The sequence below is a fragment of the Micromys minutus genome, assembly GCF_963924665.1.
Source record: "Micromys minutus genome assembly, chromosome: 4".
Taxonomy (NCBI): Eukaryota; Metazoa; Chordata; class Mammalia; order Rodentia; family Muridae; genus Micromys; species Micromys minutus.
Genome location: NC_137973.1, coordinates 36515194 through 36529540, shown reverse-complemented (window position 1 = coordinate 36529540; position 14347 = coordinate 36515194). Strand labels below are relative to the sequence as shown.

The following is a 14347-nucleotide window of genomic DNA, read 5'->3' as shown; positions in this document are numbered from 1 at the left end:
ATTTTCCCTCTTTTCTCAAATGTAAAGACTGTAAATGTCTTGCCACACAAACAAGGAGTCTGTCCTTCCTGGGGACAGGACTTCCAGGCAGCCCAACACTAAGTGGAGAAGGTTGCATTCAAGGTAAGAAGACACACAGATTTATGGCTGGCCAGACCTAAAGGCAGGATGACCACTACCATGTTGCCTAAGTCACATTTCGCTAAGCTCAATGTCCTGTGGACTTTTTTATACTACCCTACCCATAAATGTCCTTGAGACTTTCAAACACCTGCCCCAACCTAAACTGAAAAGAACACAGTGCCTCTTGGTCTAATTTGGTAATGGCAACCAACTGCAGATGTGCTCTCTTTTGGCAGATCACCTCTCCAGCCCTACTTCCCCATAAGGGATTTTTTTTTCCTTTTCTTTCCCTACACCTCTGGAGCTTTATTTTAAATCCTTCTATGCTGTCAGCTTTAACAAACTTTTTGCTTAAGGGATAATCTCTCTCCCCCATGCCTCTCTTGAACAGCACCTCTCCCCAAACCTGTCATAGACCTCTTCCTTTATATGATCATTCATCTGTTGACAGATGAAACCTAGGTTGAGTCCCTAACCCAGCTATTATGAATAGTAAACATGGCTGTGCGGGTTACTCTGTAACATAGCAGCAGTATCCTGTAGCTGGCTCTATATCTAGAAGTGGTGCTGCTGGGTCATACAGTAGTTCTACATTGAGTTTTTTGAGGAACGTGCTAGTTTCCATAGTGGTTCAATGTACTGGCTGGTTTTGTGTCAACTTGACACAAGCTGGAGTTATCACAGAGAGAGGAGCCTCAGTTGAAGAAATGCCTCCATGAGATCCAGCTGTAAGGCATTTTCTCAACTAGTGATCAAGGGGGAAGGGCCCAGCCCATTGTGGGTGGTGCCATCCCTGAGCTGGTAGACCTGGGTTCTATAAGAAAGCAAGCTGAGCAAGCCAGGGGAAGCAAGCCAGTAAGTAACATTCCTCCATGGCCTCTGTATCATCTCCTGCTTCCTGACCTGCTTGAGTTCCAGTCCTGACTTCCTCTGGTGATGAACAGCAATATGGAAGTGTAAGCTGAATAAACCCTTTCCTCCCCAACTTGCTTCTTGGTCATGATGTTTGTACAGGAATAAAAACCCTGACTAAGACACTGGACCAGTGTAAATTTCTATCAAAGGATTTTCTTTCCCCCATATCCTCATCAGCATCTGCTGCATTTTTCCTTACCCATTCTATGATGAAATCCTACTGTGGGTTTGCTTTTTGTTTTGTTTTTTTTTATTATTATTATTATTTTGTTCTAGTTTTTGCTGCTTTTGTTTTCATTTCTCCAGTGACTAAGAACACATTTTATTTGCTTGTCCTCCATCCTTGTTTTGAGAACTGTCTGTTGATTTCTTTAGCTCATAAGCCAGTTGGGCTATTTGACTTCTTGGTGTTTCATATGATTTAATTTTGTTTATACTGTGGATATTAATTCTGACAAATGTATAGCTAGCAAATTCTTTCTTTCTCTGTAGGCTGTCTCTGCTCATCATTGTTGACTGTGAAGTGCTTTTTTAATGCCAAGTAGTTCCATTTGTCAATTCCTGGCACTATTTCCTGAGCTATGGGAATTTGTTTCCGAAAATCCCTGCCTTTGCCTAGATCTAACATATCTTCCCCTAAAAGTTTCTAAACAGAGGGAATGAAGGAATATTGTCAAAGGGTTGTGATATGCTGGAAATAAATTCTCTATATGAAACCCAGTACTATAAATGTAAATATTCATCAATAAAAAATATTGAGAGAAAATAAAAGATGTGAATGAACCTAAAATCAAGTGGCTCTACCTTAGGTGGATGAGCAGGAATGGTCCACCCATCACTCCAGAAAACTCGTTAGATGCTTCCTGTTTTGAAAATGTGGACTATATTTCTTTGGCAAAAGAGTCTACCCCATGTTCCCAGCACAGACCTGAATAACAACTGATTCCCCAGGTGGGCAGTGTAACTCAATGGGATGACCCTGACAACCTGAGTCTGATCCCCAGCTTCCACTGTGGAAAAAGAAAAGTTACCCTCTGACTTTCCTGCATGTTTCTAGAACACATGTTCCCATATAAGTACATATCAGACTTACATGTGTAATAATATAAATAAAATTTAAATTATAAAAATAGAATCTGATTTGTCTACCAATCTGCTTCCTGGTGTGTGTGTGTGTGTGTGTGTGTGTGTCTGTGTCTGTGTGTGTCTGTGTGTGTGTGTGTGTGTGTGTGTGTGTGTGTGTGTGTGTGTAAGGAGAGGGATAGTAGAAGGGGTGGTAGTGTTGCTGTTGCTGTTGGTTTCTGGTAGAGGCAGCAGGTTAAAGAACATTCAACTTCCCATAATGTTATGACTCCATCAAGGAATTAAGAAGATTAACAGTAGTCAGTCACCAAGTCAGGGCTTCGTGATTTACTCACTGCTCAGCAATGGACTTTTAATATGTGAACCTTTGTTGCGGAGTTAGTTCCCTTCATGTCTACACCACGCACTCCTTTCATCCCTCCATAAAAGTCCTGATAAAGTTGATACTCTCTTCCTTCTGACAGTTGACAAGTCTTTCATGTTCATATCCTATAATATATCTCTTGTTTTGGTCACTCACAGTACTCTTCCTATAGAATCAATATTAGTAGACAGATTAGCAAGAGGAAAGTGTGAGCTCGGTGGTACAGGCCTGTTAATCCTTGGTACTCAGGAAGCTGAGGCGGGAGAATCAAAGTTGAAGATTTAAGTTGGATGGGGAAGGAGAAGAGGAAGGAAGAGTGGGGTCACCAAAGCCAAGGATGTGTGGGAAAGCGTAGGCTATGCTGTGCTTGCTAAACTACTTCACGAATATAAAGTAACAGAGAGGGGTTGGGGCTATGCTGCTTTGGGGGACAATGCAGCTCTCAGAAGATAAAAACAAAGAAGGTTTTTATAAAGTAAAAGTCACAGTGCCAGACATGGGCTATCTCCCTGTGAGTTACTGGTCAATGGGCCACAGGAGAGCTCCAAAACAACTCAAGGAATGGCATTTTTCTTGGTTTCTATTGCTTTGAGAAAACACCAGGATGAAAGCTGGTTTCTGTAAGGAGAATCCAGGTGGAAGGATTTTCAATCAAGGACATGGAGGAGGTCAGACATATTGGGGAGAGAGGTAAAGAGGCCATAAGCCATGTGTCTGGACATGTACTAATGTAGTCAGGTTAATTAAGTTAGATGAGCTATCTGGGAGGTAGCCTGAGCTAAGAATAAGCTATAATACAATTAATAAGTCTCTGTGTCATCATTCAGCAGCTGGCAGGTCCAAGAAAATCTAGCAATACATAATAATAAATTAATAGATAATAATAAATAAGTAATAAAGCAATACATAATACTATATAATAAAATAAAGCCTTCTTTTCCTCGGGTCCCTTTTGGTCATGGTATTTGTCACAGCAACAGAAAGCCAAACTAATGTAGCACGGTTTCCTGAATTCTGTGCACTATTATTCAGGACTGGGCTATTCAATGAAAAGCAGAGAACTATCATCCACCATCCGTGGGATGAAAAGAATAGTTCTTTATCCAAATTAGGACTAACCTAGCTTTTCAGATAGCTTCAGTAGTCAACTGTACAGTTCTCCTTTGCAAAGTTTTATAAAAAGCTTCATGTCCTTCAGCTGAGTATAATTTATTTTACCATTTTTGTATTCCTTCATCCTTTTAGCTAATATAAGACAGAACCAAATGCAAAATGTTTTGAGAAAGAACAAAACATGTAAAAAAAAAAAAAAAAAAACAAAATAAAAACAATGAAGAAAAAAAAAAAAACTAAAACTAAAAGAAAACCAGACTGCCTTGACTGACAGTTTTAGAAGTATAGTAAAGTAGACAGAGTGGGGTCATCGGAAGGCTTCAAAAGCAAGTTTCTGAACCATCAAAATAAAAGACTGTAGCCCATAAGTAATAAAGCTGCATCTCTCACCACAAACAAACAAACCTGCATTTCTAAGACGAGCTGCTTGTGTTTGGTATCAAAAGCAGTTTACCTGCATAGGAAGTGGCTTGGCTCAGCAGCTGGATGCTAGTGATTGCATGAAGACAATGAAACTCATGCAGATGTGATAAAACCATCTTTTATGCCAAGAATAGCACTGACCTTACCTGAAGGTGCTGAGTCTCAAGCATCAGAACGGATGATTTAGGATTGTTCCAGCTGCAGATCTCATTCAAGTTGCGTTGGGAGGCAGGTTCCATACACCCATGGGAAGGGTTACAGGCATTTCTGACTCAGCGTCTCTGCACTTGACATCCACCTCTCCTGCCTGGTGGGAGATGTGGCCATCCTTCAGGTTCACATCTGTGTGCCCAGAGGTCTGAGCTCTCTAAATGGTCCCAGGGAAGTGCACTCGGTGGTGTTTTATCTTAGGCTTGCTCATGTTTATCTTTGTGGACCTGTAAAGGGGCTTATAGGCTCAGCTTAACTCAGATTAGTTATCAGCTTCTGAACCTGTTAGTATGGCCAGTATGTGGCCAGTGGCTGCTGCATGGCTGTTCTAGAGAAAAGAATTTATGGGAAGCAAGAAGGTACAGTACTGTTTAATATGAGGTCTCACTACGTCGTCTTCACTAACCTGTAATACACTATGTAGACCAAGTAGCCTTGAACTCTGGGGGTCAGTCTGCCTCTGTTCCTGCCCCTGCCTTGGTGCTGGGATTAAGGGGATGCTTCACCATACCCAGATGAAACAGGTCCTCTCTTCAGCCTTTTAAGCAATAGATATCACCACACAGAAGCAACTAATAGCTTGGACTCTATTTTCTTCTTAAAATCATGCCAACTTGCTTTTTTTTAAAGTTTTTTTTAACTTTATTTTAAAAAGCAAAGATAAATGTGCAGATTTTTAAGCATTTTTGCATAAAAGTATACAAACACATTTTTATAAGGTTGTAATTAAGTATTTGTGGGTACTTATACATATACATATGTATATATGCAACAATAATATAGGAAAAGAGGTTATTAATTTGAGGAGATAGGAGAGAAACTGGGAGGGGCTGTAGTAAAAAAAAGGGATGTGATACAGTTCTATTATAATTAAAATATATTCTTTTTTTCCTTTTTTCTTGATCATCACACAGTCTCTGGGTTGTTTCTAGGGTGTTCAGGGCTTTCTGGGGTTAGTATCCCATTATCAGTGACTGCATGTTATGTCTGTTCTTTTGTGACTGGGTTATCTCACTCAGGATGATATTCTCTAGATGCATCCATTTTCTTAAGAATTTTGTTAGGCCATTGTTTCTGATAGCTGAGTAGTACTCCATTGTGTAAATGTACCACAATTTTTGTATCCATTCATCTACTAAAGGACATCTGGGTTCTTTCCAGCTTTGGGGTATTATAAATAGAGCTGTAGGCTCTCTGCTCTTACATGTTCTACAGACAGCCGCATCTTCTCGTGCAGTGCCAGCCCCATCACTTAGACAAGATGGTGAAGGTCGGTGTGAACAGATTTGGCCGCATTGGGTGCCTGGTTACCAGGGCTGCCTTCTGCTCAGGATCTAGCATGGTGGAGATTGTCGCCATCAACGACCCCTTCATTGACCTGAACTACATGGTCTACATGTTGCAGTATGACTCTACCCATGGCAAATTTAATGGCACAGTCAAGGCTGAGAATGGGAAGCTTGTCATCAATGGGAAGCCCATCACCATCTTCCAGGAGCGAGATCCCGCTAACATCAAATGGGCTGATGCTGTTGCTGAGTATGTCATGGAATCTACTGGAGTCTTCACCACCATGGAGAAGGCCGGGGCCCACTTGAAGGGTGGGGCCAAAAGGGTCATCATCTCTGCCCCTTCAGCCGATGCCCCCATGTTTGTGATGGGTGTGAACCATGAGAAATATGACAACTCCCTCAAGATTGTCAGCAATGCATCCTGCACCACCAACTGCTTAGCCCCCCTGGCTAAGGTCATCCATGACCACTTTGGCATTGTGGAAGGGCTCATGACCACAGTTCATGCCATCACTGCCACTCAGAAGACTATGGATGGCCCCTCTGGAAAGCTGTGGCGTGATGGCCCTGGGACAGCGCAGAACACCATCCCTGCATCCACTGGTGCTGCCAAAGCTGTGGGCAAGGTCATCCCAGAGCTGAATGGGAAATTCACTGGCATTGCTTTCCATGTTCCTACCCCTAATGTATCTGTTGTGGATCTGACATGCCGCCTGGAGAAGCCTGCCAAGTATGATGACATCAAGAAGGTGGTGAAGCAGGCAGCTGAGGGCCCACTAAAGGGCATCCTGGGCTACACTGAGGACCAAGTTGTCTCCTGTGACTTCAACAGCAACTCCCACTCTTCCACTTTTGATGCTGGAGCTGGCATTGCTCTCAATGACAACTTTGTGAAGCTCATTTCCTGGTATGACAATGAATACGGCTACAGCAACAGGGTGGTGGATCTCATGACCTACATGGCCTCTAAGGAGTAAGAAACCCTGGACCACCCACCTCCCAGCAAGGACACTGAGAGCAAGAGAGAGGCCCTCAGTTGCTGAGGAGTCCTATCCCAAATTGGCCCCCAACACTGAGCATCTCCCTCACGATTTCCATCCCAGACCCTCATAAAAATAGGGGCCTAGTGAGTCCTCCCTACTCTCTTAAATACCATCAATAAAGTTCCACTGCACCCACAAAAAAAATATAGAGCTGTAATGAATATTGTGGTGCATGTATCTTTGTTGTATGTTGGAGTATCTCTGGGGTAAATGCCCAGAAGTGGAATAGCTGGGTCTTCAGGTAGTACTATGTCCATTTTTCTGAGGAACTGCCAGACTGGTTTCCAGAGTGGTTGTATCAGTTTACAACCCACCAGCAGTGGAGAAGTATTCCTCTTTCTCCACATCCTCGCCAGCATCTATTGTCATCTGAGTTTTGGATCTTGGCCAATCTGACTGGTGTGAGGTGGAATCTCAAGGTTGTTTTGATTTGCATTTCCCTGATGGCTAAGGATGTCAAGCACTTTCTTAGATATTTCTCAGCCATTCGATATTCCTCAATTGAGAAATTTTTGTTTAAGTCTGTACCCCATTTTTAATAGGATTGTTTGATTCTCTGGTATCTCACTTTTTCAGTTCTTTGTATACCTTGGATATTAGGCCTCTATCTGATGTGGGGTTGGAAAATATCTTTTCCCACTCCGTTGGCTGCCATTTTGTTTTCATGATAGTGTCTTTAGCTTTACAGAAACTTTGCAATCTCATTAAGTCCCATTTGTTAATCTTTGACCTTAAAGCACGAGCCATTGGTGTTTTGTTCAGAAAATTTTCTCCTGTGCCTATGTGTTCTAAGGTTTTCCCTAATTTCTAATCTAATAGTTTCAGTGTATCTGGTTTAATGTGGAGATCTTTGATCCACTTGCACTTGAGCTTTGTACAAGGAGATAAGAAAGGGTCTATTTTCATTCTTCTGCATGCTGAGTGCCAGTTGGACAAACACAATTTGTTGAATAGGCTGTCCTTTTTCCACTGAATGTTTACAGCTCCTTTGTCAAAAATCAGGTGACCATATACGTGAGGGCTCATTTTTGGATCTTCTATTCTATTCCATTGATCCACATGCCTATTTCTGTACCAGTACCATGCAGTTTTCAGCACAGTTGCCTTGTAATATAGCTTGAGGTCAGGGATAGTGATTCCCGCAGATGTTTTCTTGTCGTTGAGGATAAATTTCGCTATTCTAGGTCTTTTGTTATTCCAAATAAAATTGCACACTGCTCTTTCCAACTCAGTGAAGAACTGGGTTGGAATTTTGATGGGGATTGCATTGAATCTGTAGATGGCTTTTGGTAAGATGGCCATTTTTAAAATGTTGATCCTTCTAATCCACGAGCATGGGAGATCTTTCCAATTTCTGAGATCTTCCTCAATTTCCTTCTTTAGAGGTTTGAAGTTCTTGTCATACAGGTTGTTCACTTGCTTAGTTAGAGTCACACCAAGGTATTTCATAGTTTTTGTGATTATTGTGAAGGGTATCTTTTCCCTAATTTCTTTCTCCACATGTTTTTCCATTAAATATAGGAAGGTTACTTATTTGTGTGAGTTAATTTTATATCCAGCCACTTTGCTGAACTTGTTTATCAGCTGTAGGAGTTCTCTGGTGGAATTTGTGGGGTCGCTTAAGTACACTATCATGTCATCTGAAAATAGTGATGTTTTTACTTCTTCCTTTCCAATTTGTATCCCTTTGATTTTCTTTTGCTGTCTAATTGCTCCGGCCAGGACTTCCAGTACTATGTTGAATAGGTAGGGGGAGAATGGGCAGCCTTGTTGAGTCCCTGATTTTAGTGAGATTGCTTCAAGTTTTCCACCGTTAAGTTTGATGTTGGCTATTGGTTTGCTGTATATTGCTTTTATTATGTTTAGGTATGGGCCTTGGATTCCTGTTTTTTCCAGGACTTTTAACATGAAGCGGTGTTGAATTTTGTCAAATGCTTTCTCAGCATCTAGTGAGATGACCATGTGTTTTTTTTTTCTTTGAGTTTGTTTATATGGTGAATTTCCTTGATGGATTTCTGTATGTTAAACCATTCCTGCATGCCAGAGGTGAAGCCTACTTGATCATGGTGAATGATCGTTTTGATGTATTCTTGGATTCGGTTTGCAAGGATTTTGTTGAGTATTTTTGAATCAATGTTCATAAGTGAGATTGGTCTGAGGTTCTCTTTCCTTGTAGGGTCTCTGTGTGGTTTAGGAATAAGGGTTATTGTAGCCTCAAAAAATGAGTTGGGTAATTTTCCATCTGATTCTATTTTGTGGAATAGTTTGGAGAGTATTGGTATTATGTTGTCAATAAATGTCTGATAAAATTCTGCACTAAACCCATCTGGACCTGGGCTTTTTTTGGTTGGGAGGCTTTTGATGACTGCCTCTATTTTTTTAGGTGTTATGGGAATATTTAGATGGTTTACCTGGTCCTGATTTAACTTTAGTACCTTGTATCTGTCTAGGAATTTATCCATTTCCTCCAGATTTTCCAGCTTTCTTGAATATATGCTTTTGTAGTATGATATGATGATTTCTTGAATTTCCTCAGTTTCAGTTGTTATGTCCCCACTTTCCTTTCTGATTTTGTTAATTTGTATACTCTCTCTTTGCCCTCTAGTTAGTCTGGCTAAGGGTTTATCAATCTTGTTGATTTTCTCAAAGAACCAGCTCTTGGTTTTGTTGATTCTTTCAATGGTTCTTTTTGCTTCTATTTGGTCGATTTCTGCCTTAAGTTTGATTATTTCTTGCAGTCTACTCTTCTTGGGTGTATCTGCTTCCTTTTGTTCTAGAGCTTTCAAATGTGCTGTCAAGTTACTGATGTATGCTCTCTCCAGTTTCTTTTTGGAAGCACTCAGAGCTATGAGTTTTCCTCTCAGTACTGCTTTCACTGCATCCCATAGATTTGGGTATGTTGTGTTTTTGTTTTCATTGAATTCTAGAAATTCCTTAATTTCTTTATTTCTTCCTTGACCCTGCTATAATTTAAGAGAGCATTGTTTAGTTTCCATGTGTATGTTGTCTTTGTTGTTGTTAAAGACCAGCCTTAGACCATGGTGATCTGAGAGGATGCTTGGGAGTATTTCAATCTTCTTATATCCATTGAGGCTTGTTTTGTGACCAATTATGTGGTCAATTTTTGAGAAGGTTCCATGAGGTGCTGAGAAGAAGGTGTATTTTATTTTTTAGGATGATATGTTCTCTAGATATCTATTAATTCCAGTTGCTTTATAACCTCTGCTATTTTTACAGTATCCTTGTTCAGTTTTTGTTTCCCTGATCTGTCCATTGATGAGAGTGGGGTATTGAGGTCTCCCACTATTATTGTGTGGGGCGCAATGTATTTTTTGAGCTTTAGTAGGGTTTCTTTTATGAATATCGGTGCTTTGTATTTGGAGCATATATGTTAAGGATTAAGAGTTCCTCCTGACAAATTTCCCCTGTAATGAGTAAAAAGTGTCCTTCCTTATCTTTTTTGATAACTTTTGGTTGAAAATCTACTTTATTCGATATTAGAATGGCCAGTTCAGCTTGCTTCTTGGGCCCATTTGCTTGGAAGGTTTTTTCCCACCCTTTTACTCTGAGAGAGTGTCTGTCTTTGTCTCTGAGATGAGTTTCTTGTATGCAACAAATTGCTGGGGTTTGTTTATATATCCAGTCTGATAGCCTATGTCTTTTTATTGGTGAATTGAGTCCATTTATGTTAACAGATATCAAGGAATAGTGGTTGCTGTTTCCTGCTATTTTTGATTTTGGAGGTTGAATTGTGTCTGTATGTCTTTCTTATTTTGGTTTTCTTGCTTAGGAGTTTTCTTGTTTTTATTAGGATGTAGTTCCCCTCGTTGTAATCGGTTTTCCACCTATAATTCATTGTAGTGTTGGGTTTGTTGTCAGATATTGTGTAAGTTTAGTTTTGTCTTGGAATATCTTAGTCTCCCCATCCATGGTGATTGAGAGTTTTGCTGGGTATAGCAGCTTTGGCTGGCACCTGTGCTCTCTTAGGGTCTGCATGGTTTCTGTCCAGGCTCTTCTAGCTTTCATAGTTTCTGTTGAGAAATCGGGTGGGATTCTGATTGGTCTGCCTTTATATATTACATGGCCTTTTTCCCTTACTGCTTTTAATATTCTTTCTTTGCTTTGGGCACTTGTCATTTTTGACTATTATGTGTCCAGAGGAGTTTCTTTTCTGATCCAATCTATTTGGAGTTAGGTAGGCTTGTTTTATGCTCATGGTCATCTCATTCTTAAGGGTAGGGAAGTTTTCTTCTATGATTTTGTTGAAGATATTTACTGTGCCTCTTAGTTAATATTCTTCGCCCTCTTCTATTCCTATTATCCTTAGGTTTGGTCTTCTCATTATGTCCTGGATCTCCTGGACATTTTAGGTTAGGAGCTTTTTAGTTTTTGCATCTTCTCTGACTGTTTTGTCTATGTTTTCAATGTTGTCTTCGGCCCCTGAGATTCTCTCTTCCATCTCTCGTAGTCTATTGGAAATGCTTGCATCTGTGACTCTTGATTTCTTTTTTAGACGTTCTACCTCTAGGGTTATCTCTTTTAGTGTTTTCTTTATTGTGTCAATTTCCGTTTTAAATTCCTTCTTCCATTTCTTCATCTCTTTGGTTCTGTTTTCCTCTAGTTCTTTGAGTTCTTTGAGTGTTTTTCTTGTTTCCTCTTTAAAAGCTTCTGATTCTTATTGCTTTTCCTCCTGTTCTTGTTTAAGGATCTCTATCATCGTCTTGAGGTATGATTTTAGGCCTGCGTATTTATTTTCTGGTGTGTTTGGCATTCCGCTGTTTGCTTTGATGGGAGAGCTGGGTACTGGTGTTGCCAGATTGTCTTGGTTTCCCTGGGGTACGTTTTTTCCTTTCCTCTTGCCATCTTGTTGTCAGTCTTGTGTTCCTGGATCACTGCTGGACCACAGTTGGCTCACTGCTGTTCCTGGTGGTGGGTGGTCTGAGTTCGGTTCCTCACTCCTTGTTGTTCAGCTGGGAATAGCCTGATGCAGGGTTACTGGTTCCCTGGAGCAAGCTGGGGAGGGGAGGGGGAACCAGGGGACTGCATGCTGGCTCACCACTGGCTCAGTGCTGTTCCTGGTGGCGGGTGCCAACTTGCTTTTTTATGGAGTAAAACCACTACCTTCTCCAAATGGCCACTTCGGGTATTCAATGGGCCATATTGTGTTTAAAGACCTGATAAGTATAGGAAGGATTCTTGCTGCTTGTGAACCCTTAGCTCTGGGAGCTATTGCCAGTGGCGGCCATCCACAAAGCCTCTGATTGATATTAAGGCATTAGGTCATTATCTAGGCTGGTCTCCCTCTGGCTGGACTCAACTTCTTTCCACCCTGTTTCTTTTTATCATGACTTTATTGATTCACTTAAAAAATATCTAATGAATGCTTCCTATCTGCCAGTCCTGTAGAAATAAAGTTAGGTCCTCTTGGGACTACTAGAAGAAGCTGTTTGTCAAATGAACAGAGACTGATCCACAAGCACTGTGATTAGCCCATTCCACCCTCACTGGCCCTTCCGCCACAGAGAAACCTTATGCTTTGCATATTAAAATGCTTCTTTATCTTCCCTATTGATGTCCACTTAGTGCTGCACAGCTTGGCCCTGAAAACCTGACTGGGGTAATGAGAGAACAAAGAACAGACACAGACATACTAAGAGAAAAGCTGAGATTGTGTGGACAATGTTCTTGTTCTGATGGATCAGAACCAACTAAGTAACAGCAGCCTGGAACCTAGAACTTCATCACATACAGCACAGGAAGAGCAGCTAGCTAGTCTCAAGAGACTCAGTGGGGGGGGTGCTATTTGGAGCTTCAGTCATCTAGGAGAAGGAACCCCAGTTGCTAGTTTTTGCTCAAACTGCCAACTTGGCACTCAGACCATGGGAAGGCTTTGCCAGCTTCCTCTGAGCCTGACCCAGAGGGGGGACCTTGCCAGTTCCCAAGGTTCCAAGGTCTTTGAAATGACTGTGCCTATGGCAACAAGTCAGGTTCGCTCAGGGCTATCTCAGCGTCCTAGAGATAACCATCTTTTCAAACAGGAACTAACTTCCACCCCCAGAGCCACATGAGAACTGAAGAGCATGTGCCCCTGAAATCACGGGGGAAGCAAGATGAACACTCTCATCTCTCAGACTGGTCCGCATCCCTGAGGCCAAAGTGATGGTACCCAGCACCTCAGACATGAGCCAGGCAGAGCAGGACACAGGGTCACTGCAACTTGAGAGGAGAATACAGAAGTTATTTTGTAAGGGGCTTGGAAACCTGGATGTTGTCCCTGTAAGGGGGTTGTAAAACCCACCCCTGGTGACAGGAACTTGTCCTCACAGACTGATGATGGCAGGTTGTGGCAGCTTCCATCCTGAGCAAAGCTGTAGTTCAAGGAGGAGGGCCACAGGAGGAGCAGAGGGGCTCTGCTTCACTCGCCAATTGTGTCAAAGGTGAAAAGTCCACAGACAGAGAGGAGGGTCGTGAGGTGGGAGAGTGCAAGGCATGATGGGAAACTTATGGCCATGCAAAGAGTAGATACTAAAGGCTTAGGAATGGTGGCCTCCGGGAGGAGCACAGTTTTCTGCTCCTAGAACTAAAGAGGCCCAGGCTGTCTCCTGTCTAGCAAGTGAGGAGCTCTAGGCTTCCACTGCTCCTGAGTGGGGCAATGACACTAGAGAGTAGGAAACGGTTGTGAAACCATGATCCCACAAGCACCTTATAAAGAGTAATGAGGTTTGGTTCACACGGACAAATTATTGGAATCAAGTCTTCTCTGCTGCGTTTTGGTGGGAGGGGGGTTGATTGGTTTGGGTTTTGTTTTGTTGCTTTTCTGAAGCATTTCAAAATCATGCAACCCAGACTTCCTTCCAAGTCTCTATGTAGCAAAGGATCACCTTGAACTTCACACACAGACACACACACAGACACACACACACAGACACACACATGCACACGCACACACACGCACATGCATGCGCATGCACTCTTGCCTCCAGTTCCCATGCTGGGATAATAGGACTGTATTACAGAGACACATAGAAACCAGGGCTTTGTACAAGTATAGGCAAACACTTTACCAACTGAGGTACTTATGGACCCTTCCTGACAATTTTACCAAGTAACACTAGTGGTTTTATTATCAGACATGGAACATTCCTTAGGAAACCGCCCTCCAACCTTCCCAGCTGCGTCCAGTACAGTGGTGGACCTCTCTGTGTGGCCTGTAGCTCACCCTTGGTGTTTTCAAAGTGGGACAGTCCCTAAGGAAAAGACTCCTGTTTTATTTCTGAGACAGGCGATTCCAGGGCCACCTGACCCTTCTCTTTCTACTTCCCGTCTTTCATGCTACTTCCTGCTGCTTACACCCTGCATGAAGTCTGGCCTTGTATGTGAAATTACTGCTAACCCGGCAGTAACTGATGCACACCTTCCTCTGGGTAACAATGGTCGCCGGCTCTGTCAGCAGATGGCAAAGAGCATGGTTTAGCACTTGCTCTCCTGAGTCCTTTGGCTCTTCCAGGCTTTCCTTGTTTTAATGCAGGTCACAAAGCAAAGTGAGCATTTGCTAACATTTCCCACAGGCCATTGTCCCCTAATGGAGCCACTTGGCAAAGCCGTTTGACTGAAGGACAGGTGTCTGCAGTGAGACTAAGGAACTGTCTGAAGAGTCTGTTAGCAGGTCAGAGCCACAGAGATCCCGATACAGTGATCTGGAGTGGAGCCTGAGTAGGAACATGCATCGGCCAACTCTCCACGGCAAAACCTTCCATGCAGGGTTGTAAACTATTCGTGAA

The 14347-nt window shown here is 42.2% G+C and overlaps 1 protein-coding gene across 1 annotated transcript; it reads left to right on the top strand.

Moving 5' to 3' along the window:
• Positions 1–5439: 5439 nt before the first annotated feature.
• LOC308420486 (glyceraldehyde-3-phosphate dehydrogenase-like) lies at positions 5440–6500 on the top strand (the record flags this gene model as incomplete). The annotated part of the gene is made up of 1 exon (XM_080916522.1): positions 5440–6500. Exon 1 carries the CDS (start codon positions 5493–5495, stop codon positions 6498–6500), a length of 1008 nt encoding a protein of 335 aa, XP_080772648.1. The 5' UTR covers positions 5440–5492.
• Positions 6501–14347: the final 7847 nt, after the last annotated feature.